Source organism: Stegostoma tigrinum, chromosome 33 (genome assembly GCF_030684315.1).
Source record: "Stegostoma tigrinum isolate sSteTig4 chromosome 33, sSteTig4.hap1, whole genome shotgun sequence".
Taxonomy (NCBI): Eukaryota; Metazoa; Chordata; class Chondrichthyes; order Orectolobiformes; family Stegostomatidae; genus Stegostoma; species Stegostoma tigrinum.
In genome coordinates this window covers 26,507,087-26,534,487 of record NC_081386.1, presented here as the reverse complement: position 1 = coordinate 26,534,487, position 27,401 = coordinate 26,507,087, and the positions used below count along the sequence as shown (strand labels likewise).

Here is a 27,401-nt window from a genome sequence, read left to right as displayed (position 1 = left end):
CACAGAAAACACCACAGTAAAATTATTCAGGTTATAGCAGCATTGGTTTGCAGTAGTCACTAAAAACTAGTGGTTTCCTAATTTAGGATACAGAAATAGTTATTTCTCAAACATTATTTAGTAAGGAAAATTTTGCAGGGAAAAATTGCAAGGTTCAATCTCGCTAGATGAGGGCTCAAAAATGCATAAATAGTCCAAGTGTTTTCAAGTCATCTCTCATCTCAAGCCCACATTCCTTTCAGGCGAATGTCCTTGCCAAGATTATCCCATCACAAAATTTCCCTTCATATTTTTAAATCCAGTGTTCAAAATGTAACATCGGTTTGCATAGATTTTTCAATAAACAACAATTATTCAATAAACATGGTTCTAAATTCAGTTGCTATCATTTCCATTAAAGAGACTCTCAAATGCTCAAGTTAAATATAGTTTCGTTTCATAAAGATTTTACCATTTTTGACAGAAAAGATATATACAAGTCATTTTCTAGCCACTTAATTTAATATTTCAATTGTTATCCTGACTGACCTAATTGAAAAGTTATGTTATTTCTCCCAATACATCTTACCTTGCAGTTATGTTGCAGCATGACACTAACCCTGTATTTGTATAACACTAAGGCTCTGAAAACAGTACTGCGCCCTAGCTAATAAATCCTGACTTGAATGCAGAGCTGATGTAGGTTATAAGTTACATCTAAAATAGAAGCATTAATAGTAGGTATTTGTCAATATTCCAGTGGCTAAGTGCACTGTGTAATTATTGTACTGTCACACAAAACTCAAGTTCAATTCTCAACCTGAGCTAAATAAATGGATCTCAAACAAGGCAGTATTGAGGATAATCATATGCTGGGCTTGATGTCCTCTTAACTCAAGGATCAAAAAAGTGTAAAAGCCTATCGCTTGAGCCTTGCAGGAAAGGGCATGTGGATATCAGGGGAAGACAGGAACTATGATAGGAAAGTCAAACAAAAATCAGGGCCAAAAACACAAATATAGTGATTGCTGGAAAGGACAGAACACAGAGTGAACTTTTACTTGCAGCGAACCCGGGGATTTGGAGCAAGACAAGATTCTGAAACTACCACTCCCTTATCCAAGAGCTACAGCACCTCGAGGATTAGAGATAAAATAAAATTCTTTTGGTGGGTTTCAAAACTTTACATTTTGGACTTAGAAGAAAGTTTTATGCAATAAGCCTGACTAACAGTGAGCAAACTGCCTCAGTCCCTCTAAGATCCACATAACACTGACTGTATCCGTGAGAGCAGTTGACCTTGGTTCTCACCTTTTACCTGAATAATCCAGGGAGACAGCTAAAAATAATCATGAGAATCACAAATTAGAAAGCAATTATTGATTGACTTCAGTCAGAAGATTTAGTCCTGCAAGTTTTAGCCTGAATTTATGTCAGAAATATTGCACAATAAATTGAAATTTGAAAGTACCACATCGTCAATGTCAGAATGTGTGTGTGTGTGTGTGTGTGTGTGTGTGTGTGTGTGTGTGAGAAAGCTCAGACGTTCATCACATTTCTTGCCTGTGACCAACTTCAAAACAAACAAGCAGCTGTTCTTTATTTATGAACCAGGGGGGGAAAAAATGTTTTAGTTGGCTATGTAAGCATGGATGAACTAAAGGAGAGTCTGGAGCTACCTTTACTCAGTATCTGTGAAGAAACAATTTCCTACTGAACAAAGTAGTTTAATACAAAATAAAAATTTTTAAAAAAAGTAAAAGAAGATTCAGTTCAACACCAAATAGAGCATGTGGGTGCTACAACATTACAAGTTAAAAGAACTCTTTTCAGCAAGTGATGTTGCAGACAGATTTCAGTTTGAAATACTTAACAGTTTGATAACTGAACTGTTTTCTCAGACGAAAAACTGAAAGAACTACAGATGCTGGAAGTCAGAAACAAAAACAGAAATTTCTGGAAAAACACAGCAGGTCTGAAATCTGAATTAATGTTTTGGGTCCAGTGACACTTTTTCAGAAGTTCTGGACTTGAAACGGTTACTCTGATTTCTCTCCAGAGATGCTGCCAGTCTGCTGAGCTTTTCCAGCAATTTGCATTTTTGTTTGGTCAGATGGCCTGAATCATTGAAATGACAGTACCAAAAAAAAGCACACTTGTACTGTTGTATCTATGCCAGCACTAGGAATAAACTGGAGTTCACATCCTTTCCCACTGCAAATATCTACTCCAAACCTCTAAGACAATATTAGTTTCAACAACTGCTTGAATATTTTCCAGAGAATCTAAAATTTCTTCCTCCTTTTCTCTTCAAGTAATAATCCTTAACCTACAATCTGTGGTTATCCAGCCAGTAGAAATAATCTTACACTACGTATTCTTGAGACAAATATTCAAAAGTTACAGAGGAATCATGTTTGTCTTGGACAGGCTTGCTGGTGGTGTAAAGTTTTGTTTTAAGAGTGGCAGATACATGCAGTTTTATAGTCTTAGCATACTAGTCAGGACATGAATTCTAGATAGGGGCATTCTAGCTTGCTCTAATATCTAGCAGCATGTCAGAGTCAGAGCAGAAGTGACCTGTTTGTAGACTGGCCAATTTTATAAAAGGTTCAAAGTTCAGCATATGTTAGAAGTGACTATCTTAATCTTTTGCACTCTGAAGCACAGCCAGAAAATACAACTGAAGTTAAAAACCAAAAGAACTGCAAATGCCATAAATTAGGAGCAAAAGCAGAAGTTGCTGGAAAAGCTCAGCAGGTCTGGCAGCATCTGTGGGGAACTGTTCTGAGGAAGGGTCACTGGACCCGAAATGTTAACTCTGACTTTTTCTTCACAGATGCTGCCAGACCAGCGGAGCTTTTCCAGCAACGTTTGTTTTTCAACACAATTGAAGTGCTCATTTTGAGGGCAAAACATTAAAATACACCATATTAGATAGCTTGCTCTTGGAATCCACAGCCTGCATTCTGAAAGCAATTTATTTAACTTCCTGGAAATTCTCTGATAAATAAATTATAGAAAAATTAAGATTTTTGTTCATAGAGCAGGTGGTTTGTTCATGGTCTCAATTTCAATGTTGGGTGCGTTAAAGTTAAAATTGACAGAACTGATGAAATAAGACCACAAAGACCCACCACTCCAGGATTGGTTTTGAAAATGCCTAGCTTATCTAAAGGTAGGGATAAGTCACAGATGTTTTTAATGATGTCGAGTAATACAGGAGGATTATTTTTAAGGCTTTGATAAAGCAGCATGAAGAAATCTTCAGCTCTGACCCTTAATGTCCAGACAAAATCTTTTTGCAAATGATTGGCTTTCAGGTGGTTTATCGATTTGCACTGTTGGACCTTTTGAGCCTTTGCTGCTTCTTTCAGGAGCTGGGAAACCTCATAGACATCTCTGCTCAGGCTGATAATCAATGAGAAGAGGTAGTAGTGGTTGCACCGCTTGTTCCATTTGTCCTTGTTGATGCCACCAAGTCCCACTGTTCCCATCCAGAGGATATTATCACAGATGAAGTACACAGCCCGACTGAGAGGAATGACGGTAAGGCAAAATCGAAGAATTGGGTCCGAAAGCTGAACATTTCTTCTGGCCGCCTGAACTGCATCCACTGTGTTACCCAGCCGAAATACTGAAATAAAGCAGAGAGATTTAATTCTGCAACAACTTTTACCTGTTGACAACAGTTAAAACATAATTAAATTATTCTGGATGAAGCACTAGCAATTTAAATAGAAGCAAGCTCTCTTTCTGGCCAAGCTTTCAGAGGCTAATATCACCTCCATGTTGGGGGAAATCACCCATTGATACTGCATCTCATGTAGTAACTAATATTCAAGGCTGAGGTTGCTATGAATACAAAGAGCAGAAAAGAAAACATGTGATTCTCACATGACAGCAATCAGCTGTTTGGTTAAAGATGGTGCTGCAGAACGAATGACAAAATGAAAAAAAAAGTCAATTTTATACTCGTCCCTCGCAGGTGTAGGCCTTCCTCATCCCATGCAGGTGTAGGCCTTCCTCATCCCAATCCTGATGCAGTCATCTACTCCCTGCTTCTATCAGCCTCCACTCTCCCTCCTGGTCTGTGTTCCAAGACAACTGGGGCCAAAGCCTCTGCCTTTCCTCCCTGACCCGTCATCCATGGCTAACGCAGCAATGTCGACTTCACCATGCATGGGAAATGATGTTGAGTTATCAGAGCATGCACATCTGTGCATATACAGTGGCTCAACGACACTATGGAAAATCAAAGCAAATACACAAACAGCCTCTATCAACTAGCTACATACAACTATTTAGAAAAGTCAGTTCTAATCACGCTGGAACAAATTTTATAATTAAAATTTCTAACAGAATCCGCAGATGAAAATATACCATTACAAATGCTGCTTATAGAAGATGTAGGTTACGTGGAACCCAGCTATGCCTGCCTATTTGTAGGTTACGTGGAACAGTCCCTCTTCCGCACCTACACAGGCCCCAAACCCCACCTCTTCCTCCGGTACATTGATGACTGTATCGGCGCCGCCTCTTGCTCCCAAGAGGAGCTCGAACAGTTCATCCACTTCACCAACACCTTCCACCGCAACCTTCAGTTCACCTGGGCCATCTCCAGCACATCCCTCATCTTCCTGGACCTCTCAGTCTCCATCTCAGGCAACCAGCTTGTAACTGATGTCCATTTCAAGCCAACGACTCCCACAGCTACCTAGAATACACCTCCTCCCACCCACCCTCCTGCAAAAATTCCATCCCCTATTCCCAATTCCTCCGCCTCCGCCGCATCTGCTCCCACGATGAGGCATTCCACTCCCACACATCCCAGATGTCCAAGTTCTTCAAGGACCACAACTTCCCCCCGCTACAGTTGTCAAGAACGCCCTTGACCGCGTCTCCTGCATTTCCCGCAACACATCCCTCACACCCCGCCCCCGCCTCAACCGCCCAAAGAGGATCCCCCTCGTTCTCACACACCACCCCACCAACCTCCGGATACAACGCATCATCCTCCGACACTTCCACCATCTACAATCCAACTCCACCACCCAAGACATTTTTCCATCCCCACCCTTGTCTGCTTTCCGGAGAGACCACTCTCTCCGTGACTCCCTTGTTCACTCCACACTGCCCCCCGACCCCACCACATCCGGCACCTTCCCCTGCAACCGCAGGAAATGCTACACCTGCCCCCACACCTCCTCCCTCAACCCTATCCCAGGCCCCAAGATGACTTTCCACATTAAGCAGAGGTTCACCTGCACATCTGCCAATGTGGTATACTGCATCCATTGTACCCGGTGTGGCTTCCTCTACATTGGGGAAACCAAGCGGAGGCTTGGGGACCGCTTTGCAGAACACCTCCGCTCGGTTCGCAATAAATAACTGCACCTCCCAGAAAACCATTTCCACTCCCCCTCTCATTCTTTCGATGACATGTCCATCATGGGCCTCCTGCAGTGCCACAATGATGCCACCCGAAGGTTGCAGGAACAGCAACTCATATTCCGCTTGGGAACCCTGCAGCCCAATGGTATCAATGTGGACTTCACCAGCTTCAAAATCTCCCCTTCCCCCACCGCATCCCAAAACCAGCCCAGTTCGTCCCCTCCCCCCACTGCACCACACAACCAGCCCAGCTCTTCCCCTCCACCCACTGCATCCCAAAACCAGTCTGTCTCTGCTTCCCTAACCTGTTCTTCCTCTCACCCATCCCTTCCTCCCACCCCAAGCCGCACCTCCATCTCCTACCTACTAACCTCATCCCACCTCCTTGACCTGTCAATCTTCCCTGGACTGACCTATCCCCTCCCCACCTATCTTCTTTTCTCTCCTTCTTCGGTCCGCCTCCCCCTCTCTCCCTATTTATTCCAGAACCCTCACCCCAACCCCCTCTCTGATGAAGGGTCTAGGCCCGAAACATCAGCTTTTGTGCTTCTGAGATGCTGCTGGGCCTGCTGTGTTCATCCAGCCTCATATTTTATTGTCTATAGAAGATGGAGCCTACTATTCTATGTCAACATGAAATGACAATCTTATTTATTTACAGCATAATCATAATTTCTACCATATTAAAATATTGCTTGGAAGATTTCCATATTTAGAAGTGAATACTGAATTTCCTCCCAAAACTACGGCCTGAATCTTATAGGGGTCTGCGCAATGATAACTATGGTAAGGTATGTGATGCAATTGAACACAAAGCGTGCATTGAAGTTGATCTCAATGTCAGGAACATCTTCCATCAATTTTAATGCTTGCCACAATTTGCTTGGCAAGTTTCTAACTAGGCAGCCGCAGGTTGCTATTTAAGGGGACTTATTGCCTATTAAACATCAGCCCAACTCACTTCATTCATATTCAGCTTTCTGTCTTAGCAAAAATCGCCAAACAAGTTCAGTGTCAAGAAAACTCGGCAATGGAAACCACAGTGTACCAGGCAGATTCAACTCACTGCTTACTCCAAATGTGCTGTGATGGACAGTGGACACCAACATCTCAGGGCATGCTCTACAGGCAGCAGCCACACACACTCCATATCCACCGACACTGGCATCCGACATGTGCCAGCCTCTATGAATCCTCCCAGCACATCCACTTACAGGACACTTCTGTACTTCAATGCTGCACCAGCAACTCTTATTGTAATGCTGCAATGTGGTTGGGGACACACACGAAGATCACAGACTGGAATAGGCTGCATCTCTGAGCTCTTTGCTAACTCACTCACTCCGACCCTACATTGATGCTCACAGATTCCCTGCCATGCATAATCTTTTCCTTTTTACACTTTTTCCCTTAGCCAGAGATACTAGACACATAGTACTGCTGTCTTGTCTTGCCTTGCCATTAAGCACAGGCACAAAGCTTGTCATGTGTGTCAGCAGGCCTCGGTAAAGTCAACAGGCATAGTCTTTACTCAGAGGATCCCAGCATAGTAAGTCAAAGACACGGCAGTCCAGGACCTGCTTAGGTACAGTCAGGTTCCTCTCCACATTAGTGTAAAGGAGCTAAATGCTGGGCAGCACGCCACCGTCTTGACTCTTTCTGCTCAACTAAGGGCTCTATCTCCTGAAACGAGAAACAGGCAAGATAAAGGGAAATTAAAGTGGGTGGCAAAACTAAGTTTTGGTGCAAGGTGCCTTGAGTGAGTGAGTAGGCAGCACAGAGAACACAGTGCTACAGGTTGGGGGTAAGTGACAGCAAGTTTGGGAAGATGTTGTAGGCAATACTGACTGTGATGAAGCACATAAATCTTGAGGAGGCAGGTACAGTAACCGATACAGAATAAAAGTGAGTTATCAGAAAGAAGATGATGGCATTCATGCTGGCAGAGTAGAGGTTGTTGAGCTTTTCCTACAGTGATATCCATTCATTCAGCAGGCAGGGACTGCTTTAACGTGGATGGCAACCTCACAGCTGCCTGGCATGGTCTGTCTTAGCCTCTACTGCCAGTCCTGGGGGAAGATGAAGTCTGTGTGCACTGTCATCCAGCAAGAATTCCAGGTCCCAGCCCGCAAAGATGGGCACACATTTTCCCCTTCACCTTATCTGCCACGTTAAGGGAAAATGTCGGCAATCATGTAGGACAGCTCCGGGCTGACGGTATTTTGCTGGGTGCACAACAGGCTTTCAAAAGTGGCATGGATGTAAGGCACCCCAGTGAAATCTGGAATATCTATTAAGTAGTGAGCACTGGAATCAGACATGAGGGACACCTTTGGGGTAGGAGATGTCGTTAATGAGGTGCATTTGGTAAGCTACAGCAAGAAAACAGCTAGATGTTCCAGCAAATAACTCTCCAATAAACTTGCACTTGGCTGAAAAATTTAAGATTCAGCCTTTTAGTTTCATTTCAGAATAGAGGTAAGATAGATAACTGTCACTTGGTAGCACTGCTAAAACATAATAATTGGGGGTTCAAGCCTTGTTACAGACTGGAGGGCAAAATCTAGGCGGATGTTAGAGTGCATTAATGAAAAAGTGCTACGTTATCAAAGTAGTTATCCTTTGGACATAATTTAATAGAATCCTTTCCCCCCTATTCAGGTGGATAGAACATCATTCATTCACTTACTGTTTATGGGATCTTGCTGTACACATATTTGGTTCCTTATTTTCCAAGTCATTGCAATGACAGCGCTTCAAAAACTGCTTTCATAACTTATGAAAAGAATGATTAGGTGCTTTTAACTGTAAAGTTCTTTTTCCAATCAATAAAAACCTTTTCTTTGCATCAGGACAAGCAAAAACAAACTAAATATGGACACATGTAGTTGCTTGGCGCTTTTACACTGCAAGCTGCTGTTAAGTTATAGATCAGACTTAACCACAGCCCTGTTTGGACTGGGTCCCACAGCCTAGGCTGGAGATCTGCTCCTTGTCAATTTATTTCTCTCAGATGACTGGCCTTCTCAAGAATGCCTCCAGAATCAATCCTGCTTATCAGCAAGATAAATAAAAGTACACACTGATGATTATGATGTACAGTGACATTGAATAAATGAACATGTAAAAGCAACAAAAATGCTCAGCAAGCCAGTTACAAGTGAAGAGAACAAGTACTTTTTCTTAAATGTTCCCCCATTCTCTTTCTATTCCGAACCCATTCTGCCTTTAGTTTCTTCCCTTGGGTATGTTCAATCCCACAGTCCCTAGCCCTCCCATTATAATAGCTGTCTATCTAATCCTATGTTGGCCCAGGCTTGAATCTCTTTTCATTAAGTCCAATATGAATCATATACTTCACTTGGAATTCTGCACATGAGCAAATCAAGGCATCAGATAGCTGCCACCAACAAGCCCTCTTGATTTTCAGGAGTGGAATGGTCCTCCGCTTCTGCTCCCAAGATGTGGCGTTCCACTCGCGGACATCCCAGATGTCCTCGTATTTCAAGGACTGCAACATCCCACCCTTCAGTGGTCGAAAACGCTCTTGTCCACACATCCCCTCCCCGCAACAAAAACAAATTTCAGAATCCCCCTTGTCCTCACTTAACACCCCGCTAATCTCTGGATTCAATGCATCATTCTCTGCCACTTCCGCCACCTGCAATCTGACCCCACGACCAAAGACAGATTTTCCTCTCCACCCCTATCTGCCTTCCCTCAGAACCGCTCTCTCCATGACTCCCTTGTCCATTCCTCACTCCAACAGCCCCACCAACCCCAGCACCTTTCCCTGCAGTTGCAGCGAGTGCTCCACCTCCCTCCAAGGACCCAAAAAACCTTCCACATCAGACAGAGGTTCACCTGTACATCTGCCAATGTGGCCTCCTCTACATCAGTGAGGCCAAGCGGAAACTTGGAGAGCACTTTGTAGAGAACCTGCACTCTGTTCGCAACAAACAACTGACCTTCCAGTCACGAACCATTTCAACTCACCCTCCAACTCCCTGGGTGACTTGGCCATCCCAGGCCTCCTCCAGGTGTCACAATGACACCATCCGGGAACTGGAGGAGCAGCACCTTATATTCTGCCTTCGGAGTCTACAACCCAATGGTCTCAACGTGGACTATACCAGTATTAAAAATCTCCCCATCCCCAGCCTCATCCCATGGCCAACCCTCCCTCCGTGACCTGACACAACCTGTCCATCATCTCTCCCACCTATCTGCTCCTCCCACCTCACTGGCCAATGTCCACCTGCCTATCTGCACTCACTTATCACCATCCCCCCTACCTTCCCCAGCCCCATCCCTCCTCTGTCTATTTATTTGAGTTCCCTTGCCCTCCGCTATTTGTGAAGAAGGGTCCTGACCTGAAATGTCAACTTTCCTGCTCCTCTGGCGCTGCTTGGTCCACTGTGCTCCTCCAGCTCCACACTGTGTTATCTCTAGGATTGTAATCCTGGGATTATTTCCTATGCCACGTGCCAGTGAGACTAGGATTAGAAAGATAGTACAGTTAAATATGTGGCTAAGATGCTAGTGTGGGGTGGAGTGCCTCAGGTATGTAAATCATTGGAGTGCCTTCCAGGGCAGGCGGGACTTGTACCAGAAAGACTGGTTGCACCTAATCTGGAAGGGCACAATATTTTGGTTCGGAGGTTTGCTATTGCCTACTTGTGTGGGTTTAAATGTGTGGCAGGGAGGGCAGGAACCAGAGCAGTAAGTCAGCAAGTAAAATGGCCATGGACGAGTCAGAGGCCAAGGTGCATCTGACTTAGAGGAAGAACCAACAGGGAGATGTTACTGTACACAGCAGGACTGGTGGAGAAGTGACTGTGTTTTAATGCGAGTGTGACATGTTCGGCAGATGAACCGAGAGATTAGATTACTACATACAACAATGATGACGTAGCTATTGCAGGGACCTGGTTGAGATGGGGGTGGCAAGACTGGCAGCTTAATGATCCAGGATTTAGATGCTTCAGGCAAGATAGAGATGTAAAAGAGACCGGGGCTTTGTGTTACTGATAAGGGAGAACATCACTGCTGTACTGAGGGAGGATGACTTGGGGAGCTCATCCAGCAAGGCCATATGGGTAGAGGTCAGGAATAGCAAGGGTGCAACCACTTTACTGGGACTGTAGTACAGGCTTCCCAACAATCAGGTGATAGAGGAACAAATATGGGATAAATAATGGAAAGTAAAAAAACAAGATTTGTTTGGTGGGTGATTTTAATTTCCCCTATATTGACAGGGACTCCCTTAGTACCAAGGACTTGAGTGGAGGAATATGTTAGGTGCCCTGGGATAGTTTTTCAAATAATATACAGATATAGACAGGAAAAATACTAGAAAAGGGGCCAGAGATCGTAAGAACTGCTGATGATGGAGTCAGAGATAACACAGTGTGGGGCCAGAGAAGCACTGCAGGCCAGGCAGCATCAGAAGAGCAGGCAAGTTAACATTTCAGGTCGGGTTAAGGGGCTATACTAGACGTGGTATTTGGGGAATAAGCTTAGCTACGTGATCAAAGTTTCAGTGGGGGAGTATTTCAGGAACAGTGACCATAATTCTACAAGTTTTAAGTTACTTATGGATAAGGATAAGGTAGTCCGAAGAAGAAAGTACTAAAATTAGGTGCAAGGTTACCAACCTCAATATTAGGCAGAAACTGGGGAATGTAAACTGGAGGCTGGATGTTTGAGAGAAAATCCACATCTAGCATGTGGGTATCTTTTAAAGGCCAGTTGATCAGAGTTCAAGACCAGCATATTCCTGTAAAAATGAAGGGTAGGGATGGCAAGTTTTGGGAACTTTGGATGACGAGAGAAACTGACAGCCTATTCAAAAACCAAATATCAGACATAAATAAGGTTGAGGAAACTGAAGCCAGACACAGCCCTCGAAGAATTCAAAGATAGCAGGAAAGAATTCAAACAAGGAATTAGGAGGGCCAAAACAGGCCATGAAATACTTAATTGACACTGCGCTTGACTTTCCTTGCGGCTCCTCTAACTTGATAACTTATACAATTGACAAGGTCATTTCAGACCACCTCTTCATATCTCACGCCACTCGCATGCCCCCTGTGAATTTTCAACCCCATTTTCCTTCGGTTCTGCCATCAGATTAGACTACAAACTGAATTGCCCAATATTCCAGCCTCATGACAGAAGTCAAACAAAATAAAAACGTAAAAGATATTGACCTGAAGCTTCAAATTTAGAAGTATCTCAGATTTACAGACTGCTACAAGATTAAGATTTGAGTTTTAATTCATTGTCTCAGCTCATCTGGCTCCCACCCTCACTCTGACCTCTCCAGTCAGAACATTGTACCATTTGAAAATATCACATCTTTTTCCTTTCCTTTATTTTGGACTGAAAAAGAACAATACGAAGGAGACTGTGCAAAAAGGCTGCTGTCATTTTAAGTTTAAAAAAGTGTGGAGCTGGAGGAACACAGCAAACCAGGCAGCATCAGAGGACGAGTAAAGCTGATGTTTCAGATCAAGACCCAAGGCCTGGCCTGATGTGTTCCTCCAGCTCCACACTGTTATCTCTGACTCCAGCATCTGCAGTTTTTGCCACCTCTCTGTTATCATTTTAATTTTTTTTTAATATAGAAGACCCAGAGCATGAAAACAAGCCATTTGGCCCAACAAGTCTACACTAACCTTGTGAAGAGCATCCAACCCAGGCTCATTTCCGCTACCCTACCCCTGTACTCCTGCATTTCCCTTGGCTAATACACTGAACCTACACATCCCTGAACACTATGGGTAATTTAGCATGGCCAATCCACCTAGCTCGCACATCTTTGAACTGTGGGAGGATACCTGAGCACTTAGTGGAAACCCACACAGACACGGTGAGAATGTGTAAACTCCATGCAGACAGTCACCCAAGGTTGGAATCAAACCTGGATCCCTGCCGCTGTGAGGCACTAGTGCTAACCAGTGACCCACTGTGCCGCCCCATTTAATGGGGCACATTGTGTGTTGTATGCAATTATGCAATTCTCCTGGAACAGTGAGTAAAAACAGACACCATGGAGTTGATAAGTTCTGAGCTAAGAGACAACTGTTTCACAACATTTGATTGGCTCCTGACAAGGTGACTCTAGCTTGTAGTGGGCAAGTCCAGCAGAGAAATACCTAGATTGCAAGGGGGAAAACAAATTTTAAAAAAAAGTCTCTCTCTTCATCCAGGTCAAAGGAATCCACTTTATTGGCACCACCTTCCGCAAAATTCACTGCCTTCACCACCAACGCTTAGTAGCAGTAGTGTACACTATCTACAAGATCTGAGGGCACCATGGTCAGCATGGACCAGTTTGGGCCGAAGGGCCTGTTTCCATGCCGTTTTACTCTATGACTCTATCCACTGCACCAATTCACCAAGGCTCCTTAGACAGCACCTTCTATATCCACTACCTTTACCAGCTAGAAGGACGATGGTAGCCGACACGTGGCAGCATCACAACTTGTAATTTCCTCCCCCAGGCCACTCACCATCTTGACTTGGAAATTATCATTGTTCCTTTGTTGCTGGCAGAAAATTCTGAAACTGCCTTTCTAGCAGCATGTGGGAGGACTGACACCAAAGATTGCAGCAGTTCAAGAAAGCAACTTACCACCTTCTCAAGAGCAATTACGGACACCCAGCAATGTCTATATCTTACGTGTGAATAAAATAAAAGTTTGGTTTTAGGCCTTTTTCAGTGAATTTATAGCAGGGTACTTAAAACTGCTGAACTTCGGTGGTAAACCCATTTTCAGCTGTACTTTTAAAAACAAAAGAATAAGAATAATTACATTATACTTGTTATGATCCCAGCCAACTGTAATACTGGACACATCAGATCTCAGAGTGAACCCTGGTTTGATTGACAAGTTTTTTTTCCCCAATTTGTTTAGGATGATGATCAGTTACTGAATATATTCATGCAGGTCTATCAGTATAAGAGCAAAGTTTATTTCACAAAATAAGTTAGAAAAAAAACACAACTGTAAAGAAGATACTTATAAAGATATTATCATGAACAATAAAAAAGATTCACTCCTTTTCCCAATGTTATCTTTCACAGAAAGTGAAACCCAATGAAGTATCATCCCTATCTTTACCCTTTTATTTCTTACTAACCTGACTCTTTCTACCTATACTTGCTACTGAAATAGCTTAAGACTTCTTCCCAGTTCTGATGGATTGGAGATTTCTATCAGCACCTTTTGGATACATCTACAAACTAAAAACTGCTCGGCTGCTGCTATGAGTTTTCTTCTGAACTCAACCTGCCAGTGGCCCCTGACCATCCATATCGGTACATCATAAAACTCAACTTTGTACACATTCAGCATTTAGCTTGATTCATATTGTTTCTTGGAAAGGCCATCTACAAGTTCATCATTCCAAATAACTTTCTGATCCTTTCTCAGACAAGCAAGTCACTTTCATGGAATTGGCAATTAAAGTATATTTCTTTCCCTCTGTTTTGGGATCTGAGTTCATAAGCAAAAGCCATATATTACAAACCTACATCACATATTCCTTTTGTCAATTATGCAGGCTCATGGAACATGCGACATTTACAAATCTGAAAATCAATTTTAAAGGGAAACTTGAAGCTTAACAAGTGCAATCGCAAGCAGATTTCAGACTCAACTTGCCGAAGGTGCAGAAATGCTATTTCATTGCCTAAGTTAACAATGCAGCTGTTCAAGTACTGGAATATTTATAAGGTGAGATGAAACCTCTTCTCAGGTGAATGAAAAAGGATCCCTTGACACTACCTTCTGCAACCAACAAGCAATCTTTTCTGTTCACTGTTTATAGGATCTCCTGGTTCCCATTGGCTACTAGGCTCCTCTTTATTTCAGGGGCCGTACTTCAGAAGTAATTCTTGAAAAGCAAATGGTACAAAACTCCTTGGAATATCCTGAAGATGTGGGAAGTGTCAAGTAAATGATATTGTAACGATACAGACCCAGGTTAGGATGTAAACATCACCAAGGTGTTCCCAGTCTCAATGCTGTGCAGGATACACACTGGGGGAAATTGTCCAATTGTGACAGAGAAGAGGAATTCTGTGTTATCAACAACAGAAACAAAGTTGCTGGAAAAGCTCAGCAGATCTGGCACCATCTGTGAAGGAGAAAACAGAGTTAACGTTTTGGGTTTGGTGACCCTTCCTCAGAACTGAGGAAACTAATTCCACTGCTCTGCGCACCCTCATGGGCTTATATCTTCTCCAGTTTTGAAATCATACATCTACTTTACTCTCGTTACGAGGTTAACTATCTGCTTCAGTTTATTCCTGTCTCACAGCTTCTGTGCTCTTAAATTTTCCTCCGTTCAGAGGAAGGGTCACCGGACCCGAAATGTTAATTCTGTTTGTTCCTTCACAGATGCTGCCAGACTTGCTGAGCTTTTCCAGCAACTTTGTTTTTGTTCTCGAGTTACAGAATTCGCAGTTCTTTGGTTTTTAACCCTATATTATCAAAACTGTCTTAGCACTCTTAGTAACATTGTTTTATTTGTTTATTGCAGCTGTCTCTCCAAGTCATCTGGCTGTGCATGCACATAGCTGTTCCAATGTCCTGCACACGGCAATCAGAATCTGCATGCCAATTGCAGTACAGTAGCTCAGTTCCAGAGGTCACTTCCCCGCAGCTGGAAAGAAAATTACAGGGAACACTGTTCATGAGATGTGGGCTTTGTAAGCAAGGCAAGAATTTAATACTGCTCCCTAAAAGCCCTTGAGAAGCTGCCATCTTTTTTTTAAAAAAGAAATTGTTCATCAGATCAGGATGTTAGTAGCTGGACCAGCATTTATCGCTCATCCCCAATTGTCCCAGAGAACAGTCAAGAGTCAACGACATTGCTGTGGGTCTGTAGAGTCACATGTAAAGGCAATGAGAAGGGTAAAGTCACCAAAGTCCCACAGTACCATTGGCTGCCCAAGCCAAGTAAGGACGGAAGATTTCCTTTCCTAAACTGCAATGAATAGGTATTATGACAATCAGCACTGGGTTGCCTAGACTGGCTTTTTTTATTCTGTACTGATTTGAAATTTCACCAACTTCCCTCGTGGGATATTAATCCATTCTCCAAAACATTAACAACAAAAACAAAAGTTGCTGGAAAAGCTCAGCAGATCTGGCAGCATCTGTGACGAGAAATCAGAGTTAATGTTTTAGATCCAGTGACCCTTCCACAGAATATTAGCCTGTTCAGCAGATTGCTAGTCTAGTAACATTACCACCATGCTACCATTTCCTCTTTTTGAACTGTTGTAATCCTTGGGATATAGGAACACCCACTATGCTGTTAGAAAGTGAGTGCCAGGGTCTTGACTTAGTGACAGTCAACAAAAGATGATATAGCTCCAAGTAAAGATTGTGATTAGCTTACAGGGGAACTTGCAGGGGGTGCAGCTCCCATGCATCTGCTAACTTTGTCCTTCTAGGGAATAGAGGTTGCAGGTTTGGAAGATGCTGTCAAAGGATCTTCGCGCTTTGCTGCAGCACATCTTGCATGGTACATGCTGCTGCCACCATGTGTGGGTGGTGAAGTGAGTGAATATTTAAGGGTAAAGAATGCATTCACATCAGAGAGATTCATTAATGCATTAATTGAACACAAGAAAACATTTTATACCAACTTGTTAATGTCCTTATAGAAACCTCGCAGTGCAATTTCACCTTATTGGTCATTAAACAAGAATATGAAAGTGCTGCTTTATATCCCTCCCACCTCCAGAATTGGTAATATACTTACACTTGCGTCCTGAACTCATATTAGATTCCAACTGTTTGAGCTTTGAAACCAGCTCCTTGTTGGTATCATTCTTGTGAATTAGATAATTAAGTAACATGCATGCATACTGAGTGGTTCTGAAAGAAAAAAATGCAAGAAGCACAGAGCTTATTTTCTGCTACATGCAGTGATCACTATTAAAGTTTAGCAAATGCATTGTCCTTAAATGCGTTGCATCAAAAAAAATGATAGTTCTATTCTAAACTGATTCAAGATCTGTTATACTGTGTTTTCGCACACTATCCCTGCAACAGAACAGATATTGGGATTCTATTGGGGTGGATACAAATCCAGATTCTTGAGGCGAAGCAATAGCAAATAACGACTCCATCTCCACAACTGTCGCAGGATTTACGAAGAGGCACTTGATCCATCTTCACCTTTTAGGCAATGAATGTTTAGTAGGAATCATTAATGAGAATTTTGTAATTGCCACTGTTCTACAAAGCCACCAACTCAAAAGACTCTCTTTTAGGGGAGTGAGAAGAGAGGTCTTTACAGAGACTTATCAGAGCACAGAAACTTTGTGATAGGAATAAACTGAAGCAGATAGTCAACCTTGTAAGGAGAGTAAAGTAGATAAAAGATTTTAAAACTGAAGAAGATATAGGCCCGAAGGTGAGCAGAGCAGTGGAATTAATTTTAGGATTGCAATGGCAAAAGCAAACCACAGTCACAATAAGCTAAATTGATTCCTCCTGCACTGTAAACTTCCACATTTCTCTAGTCACATCTGATTATCTCTGGGGTTCAATGGAGCTGTTTTTGAAATAATGTGTAATGAACAAGGAGACTATGACCCTTTGGTGCATATCCAGACCTGTAACATAACTGAAAGCAGAGGGGATCCGAGAACCTATCAGCATCCAAAGAAAGACAGAACCTGCCTGTGACCGAAGTAGCAGTTCCTCGTCAATTCTGTCATTTTTACTTATTGGGGTGGCCTTTCTCAGAGTGGTCATAAGGACAGAAGTAAGCGTGTTCCGCCATTCAATGAGATCATGGCTGATCTGTGGCGTAACTCCGTAAACTTGCCTTTGGCCCATATCTCTTAATTTTGCTGTTAAACAAAGATATTATCAATCTCAGATTTAGAATTAACTACTGATCCTGTAAACACTGCTGTTTTTAGGAGATTTCTAAACCTCTACCACCCTTTGTGTGTAGAAGTGCTTCCGTTCCTCTAAACGGTCTAGCCCTAATTCTCAGACTATGCTCCGTGGTTTAGAATCCCCAGTCAGAGGAAATAATTTCTTATTGTCTACCCTGTTTTTTCTTGTTAATTTTTCGAAGACTTTGATCAGTTCAGCCTTAACCTTTTAAATTCATGAGAATTCCAGGCCTCATATGTATAATCTCTCCTCATACCTGGACTTCCATGGGTTAGGTTATCATTCTTGTAAATCTGAATTGTACTCCCTCCAAGTCAAATATATAGTCCTCCTATGGTTGGGTATGCGGATCTACTCATAGCACATTAGGTCTAACCAGTGTTTTGTACAATTGCAGCATAATTTCTCCACTTTTGTATTCCAGTCCTCTAGATATAAAGACCAGCATTCCATTAGCTTCCTTGATTTTTTTTCTGCACTTGCTCATATGTTAAAGATCTATGCACCCGAATCCCAAGTCTCTTCGGACAATCACTGTATGTAACTTCAAACTATCTAGAAAATACCTTCATCTTTTCTTTTTCAATCCAAAATGGGTAAACTTACACTTGCTTACATTGAATTCTGTCACAGTTTTGCCCATTCATTTACTGTGGATAATAACATAAAATTCCAGAAGGGATATTGTTGTCTATCCGCACTTCTACCTAACTTTGTGTTGTCAGCAAATTTAAAAATATGACTGTCAAGATGAAGTCAGCAAAATATAAATGTGAATAATGAGGCCCTAACACAGGTTCTGGTGGGAAAGCACTGGTCAAAGCGTGCCAATTTGGGTAGCAATCCACTATCCCTACTTTCTGTGCCTACCACTCAATCAGTTTCCCAGCCATAAGACCATAAGACATAGGAGTGGAAGGCAGGCCATTCGGCCCATCAAGTCCACTCCGCCATTTAAATCATGGCTGATGGGCATTTCAACACCACTTCCCTGCACTCTCCCCGTAGCCCTTGATTCCATTTGAGATCAAGAATTTGTCGATCTCTGCCTTGAAGGCATCCAACGTCCCGGCCTCCACTGCACTCTGTGGCAATGAATTCACAAGCCCACCACTCTCTAGCTGAAGACATGTCGTCTCATTTCCATTTTAAATTTATCCCCTCTAATTCTAAGGCTGTGCCCACGGGTCCTAGTCTCCCCGCCTAATGGAAACAACTTCCTAGCGTCCACCCCTTCTAAGCCATACATTATCTTGTAAGTTTCTATTAGATCTCCCCTCAACCTTCTAAACTCTAATGAGTACAATCCCAGGATCCTTAGCCTTTCATCATATGCTAAACCTACCATTCCAGGGATCATCCGTGTGAATCTCTGCTGGACACGCTCCAGGGCTGGTATGTCCTTCCTGAGGTGTGGGGCCCAAAGTTGGACACATTATGCTAAATGGGGCCTAACTAGAGCCTTATAAAGCCACAGAAGCACGTCGCTGCTTTTATATTCCAACCCTCTTGAGATAAACGACAACATTACATTCACTTTCTTAATTATGGACTCTACCTGCAAGTTAACCTTGAGAGAATCCTGGACCAACACTCCCAGATCCCTTTGCACTTCTGATTTGCAAATTTTCTCACCGTTTAGAAAATAGTCCACGCCTGTATTCTTTTTCCCCCAAAGTGCAAAACCTCACATTTACTCACATTGAATTTCATCAGCCATTTCCTGGACCACTCTCCTAAACTGTCTAAATCTTTCTGCAGCTTCCCCACCTATCTTCGTATCATCGGCAAACTTCGCCAGAATGCCCCCAGTCCCTTCATCCAGATCATTAATATACAAGGTGAACAGCTGCGGCCCCAACACTGAACCCTGCGGGACACTGCTCGTCACCGGTTGCCATTCCGAAAAAGAGCCTTTTATCCCAACTCTCTGCCTTCTGTCAGACAGCCAATCCTCAATCCAAGCCAGTAGCTCACCTCGAACACCATGGGCCCTCACCTTACTCAGCAGCCTCCCGTGAGGCACTGTATCAAAGGCCTTTTGGAAGTCTAGATAGATAACATTTACTGGGTTTCCCTGGTCTAACATACTTGTTACCTCTTCAAAGAACTCTAACAGGTTTGTCAGGCACAACCTCCCCTTACTAAAACCGTGCTGACTTGTTTTAATCTGACCCTGCACTTCCAGGAATTTAGAAATCTCATCCTTGACAATCGATTCTAGAATTTTACCAACCACTGAGGTTAGGCTAATGGGCCTATAATTTTCCATCTTTTGCCTTGATCCTTTCTTACACAAGGGAGTTACAACTGCAATTTTGCAATCAACTGGGACTTTCCCTGACTCCAGTGACTTTTGAAAGATCATGACCAAAGCCTCCGCTATTTCCTCAGCCACCTCCCTCAGAACGTTAGGATGTAGCCCATCGGGGCCAGGAGATTTATCAATTTTTAGACCCTTTAGCTTTTCTAGCACTTTCTCTTTTGTAATGCCTACCGTACTCAACTCTGCCCCCTGGCTCTCCCTAATTGTTAGCATACTAATCATGTCTTCTACTGTGAAGACTGACGCAAAGTACTTATTAAGTTCTTCAGCTATTTCTTATCTCCCATCACTAGCCTTCCAGCATCAATTTGGAGCGGCCCAATATCTACTTTTGCTTCTCGTTTGTTTCTTAAGTATTGAAAGAAGCTTTTACTATCATTTCTAATATTACTAGCTCGCCTACCTTCATATATGATCTCCTCCTTCCTTATTGCTCTCTTTGTTATCCTCTGTCTGTTTTTGTAGCCTTCCCAATCTTCTGATTTCCCAGTGCTCTTGTCCACTTTATAGGCTGCCTCTTTTTCTTTGATATATTTCCTGGCTTCCTTTGTCAGCCATGGCTGTCTAATCCCACCCCGGATAATCTTTCTTTTCTTTGGTACCTCTGTACTGTGTCTTCAATTACATCCATAAACTGCCGCCATTGTTGGTCTACTGTCTTCCCCGCTAAGCTCTGCTTCCAGTCGATTTTCGTCAATTCCTCTCTCATGCCCCTGTAAGTATCTTTATTTAACTGTAACACCATTACATCCGATTTTGCCTTCTCTCTTTCAAACTGCAGACTGAACTCTACCATATTATGATCGCTGCCTCCTAAGTGTTCCCTTACTTTAAGGTCTTTTATAAAGTCTGGCTCATTACATAGCACTAAGTCCAGAATAGCCCGCTCCCTTGTGGGCTCCATCACAAGCTGTTGCAAAAAGCCATCCTGCAAACATTCCATGAATTCTCTTTCTTTGGATCCACCAGCAACATTATTCACCCAATCCACCTGCATATTGAAGTCCCCCATGATCACCGTGACCTTGCCTTTCTGACATGCCCTATTTATTTCTGGGTGCATCTTACGCCTCTGGTCCTGATCACTGTTAGGAGGTCTGTACATAACTCCCATTATAGATTTTTTTCCCCTTTGTGGTTCCTCAATTCCACCCACACAGACTCCACATCTTCTGACCCTATGTCATTTAGTGCCGTAGATTTAATTCCATTCTCAACTAACAAGGCAACCCCACCCCCTCTGCCCACCTCCCTGTCTTTTCGATATGTTGTGAATCCTTGGATGTTTAACTGCCAGTTCTGAGCTCCCTGCAATCATGTCTCTGTGATGCCTACTACATCATAAATCATACAAGAGGATTTGTGCTGTTAATTCATCTACTTTGTTGCGAATACTACGAGCATTTAGATAAAGTGTCTTAACGCTAGCTTTCTAATCATTATTAGAGAGGTTGGAAATCCCAAGATGTCTTAAGTTATCCTTCCTTTTTGCTGTATTCCTAGTCTGCCTCGAGCTTAAATCCACCTGTACACATGCTATCCTGTTGCTTATCTTTCCATTTAACTCCATACTCCCTGTCTCTTTCACTTTTCCTTCCCCCTGACTCACTAGTTTAAAGTCCTACTGACCACCCTATTTATCCTTTTCGCTAGAACACTGGTTCCAGATCAGTTCAGGTGGAGGCCATCCCAATGGTACAGATCCCCCCGGTTCCAAAGCTGATGCCAATGCCCCATGAAATGGAATCCCTCTTTCCCAACCAATCCCTTAGCCATGTGTTTACTTCCCTAACTTTCTTTTCCCTATGCCAATTGGCACGTGGCTCGGGCAGTAATCCAGAGATTATGACCCTCGAGGACCTGTACTTCAATTTCTTTCCTAGTGCTTCATAATCCCTGAACAGGTCCTCTACCCTAGCTTTGCCTACATTGTTAGTCCCAACGTGGACTGCAACAACTGGATCCTCCCTCTCCCGCTCCAATATCCTTTCAACCCTGTCAGAGATGTCCCGCACCCTGGCACCAGGCAGGCAACACACCATGCGGGACTCCCGATCCGGCTTGCATAGGATACTATCTGTCCCTCTAATTATAGAATCCCCTATAACAACTACCTGTCTTTTTGCTCCCCCCTCTTGAATGATCTTCTGCGCCACAGAGCCATGGTCAGCTGACTCATCCTGTCCACAGTCCTTTACCTCAACCGTACAGGGAGCAAGAATCTCATACCTGTTGCTCAAGGTCAAGGGCTGAGGCTCCTGCACTCCTGAACTCGGAATCCCCCTACCTGCCTCACTTACAGTCACACCTTGTCCCTGAACACTTTCTGAATTTGGGTTATTTAATCTACCGGGTGTGACTGCCTCCTGAAACAAAGTGTCCAGGTAACTCTCCCCCTCCCGGATGTGCCGCAGAGTTTGAAGCTCAGATTCCAGATCATTTACTCTGATCTGGAGTTCTTCCAGCAACCAACACTTGCTGCAGATGTGGTCGCTGCCATTCACAATGGGATCAGCCAGCTCCCACATCATACAGCTAAAGCACATCACCATGTCAGTAGTTTCTCTTCAATTCCACAAGTTTCAACCTTAGTTAACAAATTATTTTGTGGGAATTATCATGTGCCTTCTAGGAGCTCATAAACAATATCCATAGACATTCCCCTGTCCTCTACCTTAGTCATCTCGTCAAAGAACTCCGAGGTTTGTCAGACGTGGCCTACCTATCATCAATCCATGCTGCCGCTCCCTGATAATTGAAAATTTAAATCCTGCTCAGTTACCCCATCTTTGATTATAGACTCCAAGCATTTCCCACTACAGATGTTAAGCTAACTGATCCGTAACTCCCTGGTTTTACTCTTTCGCTCTTCTTAAAAAAAAGCACAATTGAGTTGTAACCATACCAATTGAGAATACACTGTCATTTTGAGGATTTGGGAGACAAGCTGCCTGATGTATTTGAGTCCTATTACAGTGCATCTTGAAAACGGCATACATCAATTTCACTCTGCATCTGTGGTGACAGGAGTGAATGATGAAGATAGTGAATAGGGTGCCTATCAAAGGCTACTTTGTCCTGGATGTTTTCAAGCTTGTCGAATTTCATTGGAACTGCACACTTCCAAGTGATTAAAGAGTATTGCATCACATTCCTGTCTTGTACCTTGCGGCAGTGGACAAACATTTGGGAGACAGGAGGCGAATTGCTTGCTACAGAATTTCCAACTTCTGAACTATTCCTTTAATCACAATATTTATTTGATTTAATGTCTTGATAATGCAGCCAGTGAAGTACAGCATTACATGACAAATTTGAATTTCCATATTTTGCAAAAATTGCCAAGTTAAAGAGGGCAACAGTGTAGGTCATGGTTTGCTTTCCAAGTACTCCAAAATGTTTCCTCCTTCAGCCCCGGTGTGTTTACTGATTCTTTAAGTTTTATGAAATTATCACTCCCAACTAGCCTTTACTTAGAAAGCTGTGGCGTTTCTATTTATTTTCTGCATTTACACAATGGTGAAAATAAAAAATCCCACCAAGACTTTTATTAGCAACTGGGAAGATAAAAAGCAAATATCACACATAAAACATGAAGGTACATTTCCCGTGATGTTTTTCTAACTGCTGAAATTCACATCTATAATGGAAGCTGACATTGGTGGAGAATCAAGCTGACTTATAATATTTTATCTCAGTGTTACAATTTTACATCTCTGAGCTCCTCAGGCAAAGAGCTCAATAAATCATGTACTCTAATTAACTCTGCTTTTCAAATTGCTAAAGTTTTTATTACTTCATCAATATTAGTAATACTAATCCAACTCCTTTGGCACTGCACATAAAAAGTCAAGAACAAATGCAGACTTCAACTTAAACAGAATTAGAGTACGGGGAATATTGGACCAGAGTGTGTAGTCACAATTTATGCAATTATACCTTCTATTCTTAAATTACTGAATCTGGCTGTAAATTTGCAGATCCATATTTTAATAGAAAATGCTTCTCTAAAATTGTCATGTTGTAACAACACCCGCCACCTGTCATTCATTAAGCTGTGGTACCTTCAGCTGGAGGCTGGGACAGGCAATTTAGCATTCAGCTCTATAAAGACAGTTGCCATGATTAATGTTGTTATGAAATTTAATAGAAGCAGTTGGTCAAAATTTTACATCACCATGTACTAAAATATAAAACAGGTCTATAAAAAATTGGTTATAATGTATATCATTTGAGTAGAGATGGAATTAAATTCAATTATCCATTATCCTCTAATTATACTTCACCTGTTCATACTCATTCACACTTTTCACAGGAGATTGAAACATCTTAATTACTGCTCAAATTATAGCCTCAGCCTGCATTGTATTAGAAATACACCTATCTGTAAAATGTACACGGGGTGAGGGTGGTTCAGAGGTAACTTTTAAAAATTCATTCATGGGATGTGTATCCCTGGTTGCCCTTGGGTATGTGATTATGAGTAGCTTCTTTAAGCACTGCAGTCCATTTTATGTATAGATCCACAATGCAGAGAAGGAGTCAATTCCAGGATTCTGACCCTGTGGCACTGAAGGAACTGCAATATATTTCCAAGTCTGGACATTGAGTGTCTTGGTGGGGAAACTGCAGGTGGTAGTGTTCTGCTGCCCTTGTCCTTAGACGTGGAAGTAATCTTGGATTTAGAAGTTCTGTCTTGGAGTTTCGGTGAACTTCTGTATTGCACTTTGTAGATAGAATGCATTACTGCTTCACAGAATGAGTGCTTGAAGGAGTGGCGGGGAGGCAATCACGCATGCTTTGTCCTGGATGGTGTCAAGTTTTTATCCAGGCAAGTGGAGAATTTTCCATCACACTCCTGACTTATGACATATAAATGGTTGACAGGCTTTGGGAAGGAAGGATAAAAGTTACTCACTGCAGGATTCCTAACATAGCCCCAGAGGTATGTAATAACATCTTGATTAAAAATACCTCAACTAAGGGAGGAGTTAAATAAAGGCGAGGCGTCAGTTTATTCCTCCTCACCTGGGAATGTAACAGATTGGGGACCCTTACCGAGGGACTGATAGTAACAGGAGGAAGCAAGTGATTTGTAGGGACTAGTCTGCTAGACATAGATATTAAAATCAGATTGGGCGAGCTTAATTCTAAATTAGCAAGGGTACGGACAGATTTGATCAACTTACACTGCATTTTTATTTCATGCTTCCTACCTGCTTGGACTTTGTATACTTCAATAGTGTAGAAATTCCCCCTGGATGTGCAATAAGCTGAAGGCTTTTACATCAATTAAAATATTAATGTTTGGTTTAAGCATAAAGATGTTCATTAATCACTAAAGTTTAAGTTGCAGTAAGAGGGGTACTGCATGGCTGGGAGCCCTCAAAAAGAGAGTTTCCAAGTAAACAATGGCACATACCACACTTTTTTAAAAAAAACTACCTTCCTCATTTGATTTGTATGGATTTCCTACTGTGGATTTCCAGCGCAAGACTAGTGTCTGTGCATTCTCATTTAGCACTGAGGATGGACTTGTACTATAAAATAACAGCAAAAGACTGAAACACCAAACATTCTGAAACACATGTAGCATCTCAGTCAATCAATAGTTTAACCTCCAAAATTTAAACAGATTCTCAATTTACGAGTAGCGTAAGCAGATCAATCCGATTAATTGCATCTAAATGTCTTTGAACAATTACAGCATGAAGAAGTAAAACAGCATGCAAAAGCACATTTAAAATGCATGCACTAAGCTACAAAGAATACAACTTTTGGGATAATGAAATTAAACATAGAGGGCTGAAACCTTTCAGACAGGCCTCAAGGGGTACACCATCATAATAAAAGGCAGAGCATAAATTATATTTACTTATGTTACAACATAGTAAAATCTTTCAACTGTGAAGCAAGTTTAGAACATCAAGCACAGATATCATAATTAAAGCTGTGCAGCTGGACAAAAAAAAACCTTAGCTAGTAAATGAAGATACAACACTTGTACTATCAGAAAGGGGAGTAAAAATAGATTCTCTGAGGTGATGTTAAAATATAAAGTGTAAATGCTCCATGACAGAAATCTTACCTGAAGATTCTCTCCCTGCCTTGACTGAGGGAAGTGAATTTCACAAAAGAATCCATGGCGATGAATGGTAGACAACAAGGAGCTGAGTTTTTTGGAGCTGGGATTAATTGTGAAAGAGAACCTTTGAACCCAGTGGGAACGACTCATAAAACTGAATAACTTCCCCACAGCAGCCAGAGGCTCACACTGCAAAAAAGCAGGGAGTGCAAAGAGAGGAGAGGCGCAATAAATAAAAATTAAAGAAGTAACAAATGGTGAAAATTTCACATCACAGAGCACTGTTGCCTCGGACTATAGTCACATAGATTTAAGTTATTAAATAAAATTGTTTCTGTTCCTTTTTTTCAGACTGAGGCCTGAAGATCTACTCACTGCGAAAGCCTGCACCTCTTGAAGTTGCGCGAGCGACAGGGAAACTTGTCCTTGTCGAATTTAAAATGTTAACATATTACAGTGCTGCACACGAGGATTTGATTTACCATTTTAAAAGTGAATTACATTATAATCTCGACAGATTATAGTTACTTAGATACAAAGTGACTCAAATAATTTTAAAGACATGTTCCTTCCTTTGCGCCCAATTCAAGCGAACACCCGGCGGACACTTTCAAAGGACGGACCGTACTTCCGGTTCTGGTATCCTAGCAACCGGTGACCCAGCAGCATCAACACACTTTTCCTTCAGCCTTGGAGAAGTTTCAGTCAGCACTTCGAAGTCGTCTTGCTTTCTTTGTTTATCTTCTTTTTTAAAATTTTTCTTTTGTGCAAGTTTCTTACAGAATTTTCTCCTCAATTGTTTTATCGCCTTCATTTTCCTTACTCATCTCGTGGCTCCACTCGAAGCAAACGTCGAAACTGCTCTGAATCAGTAGCTTTGAGTTTAGAAAGTTGTAAGTTTTAGTCTACACAATAGTATGCTTCAGGATGTCGGTTGATATGCTGATGTCACCCAGGTGAAGGAGACTTTGGAAGGATTGTGGATGTCAGTTCAGTTTTGCAGAAGAGTGATGTTCCATTGCTGATTACATTATATCGGATTAGTTTACTCCAGAGGTCTCTACCAATGTTTATGCTTACGTGGGCCTCCTCGCATCCTACTCCATCTCACTGCATTTGGAAATTGTAGGATTTCAGAATGTGGACTCAGTACTTGCATGCTTATCCAGTGCCATTGAAGGTTGAGGCATTGGAAACGAGGGCAGAAATCCCAGAATCGGGTATTTTTTGCCATTATTCATGACCTTTGCAGTCCGTGTGGCTCCATATAATTCTGGTCTGAAGTGTCAGTATTGTGCATTGCTGTGTAAGATACAACACAATTAGATGCAGAGTAAAGCCCCAATTAATATTAACAAAAGAGTAAGTTCTCATTTCAAAAGAACATCCTTAACAATATCAGTGTTGTACACTTCTTGTTGAATACTGGCCACTTTGTGATAATGTGAGTGAGATTGCTAATTTGAAATAAACTGCATATCCATTGTCAGTAAGAACTGGATTTAGATTATCCAAATTCATTTGAGCTAAGATTCATATAGTCAGTGAACAGAAGAAACTATCTATGCTAGGTTGAATATAAATCCTAAAGGAGAAAGCTCAGTCCTTAAATCTTGAACCTGAAATCACAAGAACATGAAATTAAAGGATGAATAGACCATGTGGCTCTTTCAGTCTGATCTGC

The 27,401-nt window shown here is 42.2% G+C and overlaps 2 protein-coding genes across 5 annotated transcripts in view; one reads left to right on the top strand and one right to left on the bottom strand.

Annotated features, from left to right (window-relative positions):
• pex11a (peroxisomal biogenesis factor 11 alpha) lies at positions 1-26,206 on the bottom strand. 2 transcript variants are annotated; one of them, XM_048562743.2, is made up of 5 exons: positions 26,093-26,206; positions 25,721-25,906; positions 16,156-16,271; positions 9,747-9,869; positions 1-3,616 (listed from the first exon to the last, which is right to left on the bottom strand). In XM_048562743.2, the coding sequence occupies exons 2-5, from the start codon at positions 25,774-25,776 to the stop codon at positions 3,039-3,041; spliced, it is 873 nt and encodes a 290-aa protein (XP_048418700.2). In that variant the 5' UTR covers positions 25,777-25,906; positions 26,093-26,206; the 3' UTR covers positions 1-3,038. The 2 variants fall into 2 exon arrangements, with proteins under 2 accessions (XP_048418700.2, XP_048418703.2); XM_048562746.2 differs by lacking the exon at positions 9,747-9,869.
• wdr93 (WD repeat domain 93) overlaps positions 25,742-27,401 on the top strand; it is a 58,987-nt gene continuing 57,327 nt past the window's right edge. The window contains exon 1 of one of the 3 annotated variants that reach the window (XM_048562740.2): positions 25,742-26,610. The gene's annotated coding sequence lies outside the window, so the exon portion shown is untranslated. The remainder of the gene's footprint in view (positions 26,611-27,401) is intronic. The other 2 variants (XM_059639344.1, XM_059639343.1) reach the window with 2 other exon arrangements.

Coding starts and splice junctions, on each gene's coding strand:
- pex11a (XM_048562743.2), bottom strand. CDS start 25,776: ATGGATTCTTTTGTGAAATTCACTTCCCTCAGTCAAGGCAGGGAGAGA. Junction 16,272..25,720: donor GGCAGGGAGAGAATCTTCAG/GTAAGATTTCTG, acceptor TTTTTCTTTCAG/AACCACTCAGTATGCATGCA. Junction 9,870..16,155: donor TATGAGTTCAGGACGCAAGT/GTAAGTATATTA, acceptor TTCTAATCCTAG/TCTCACTGGCACGTGGCATA.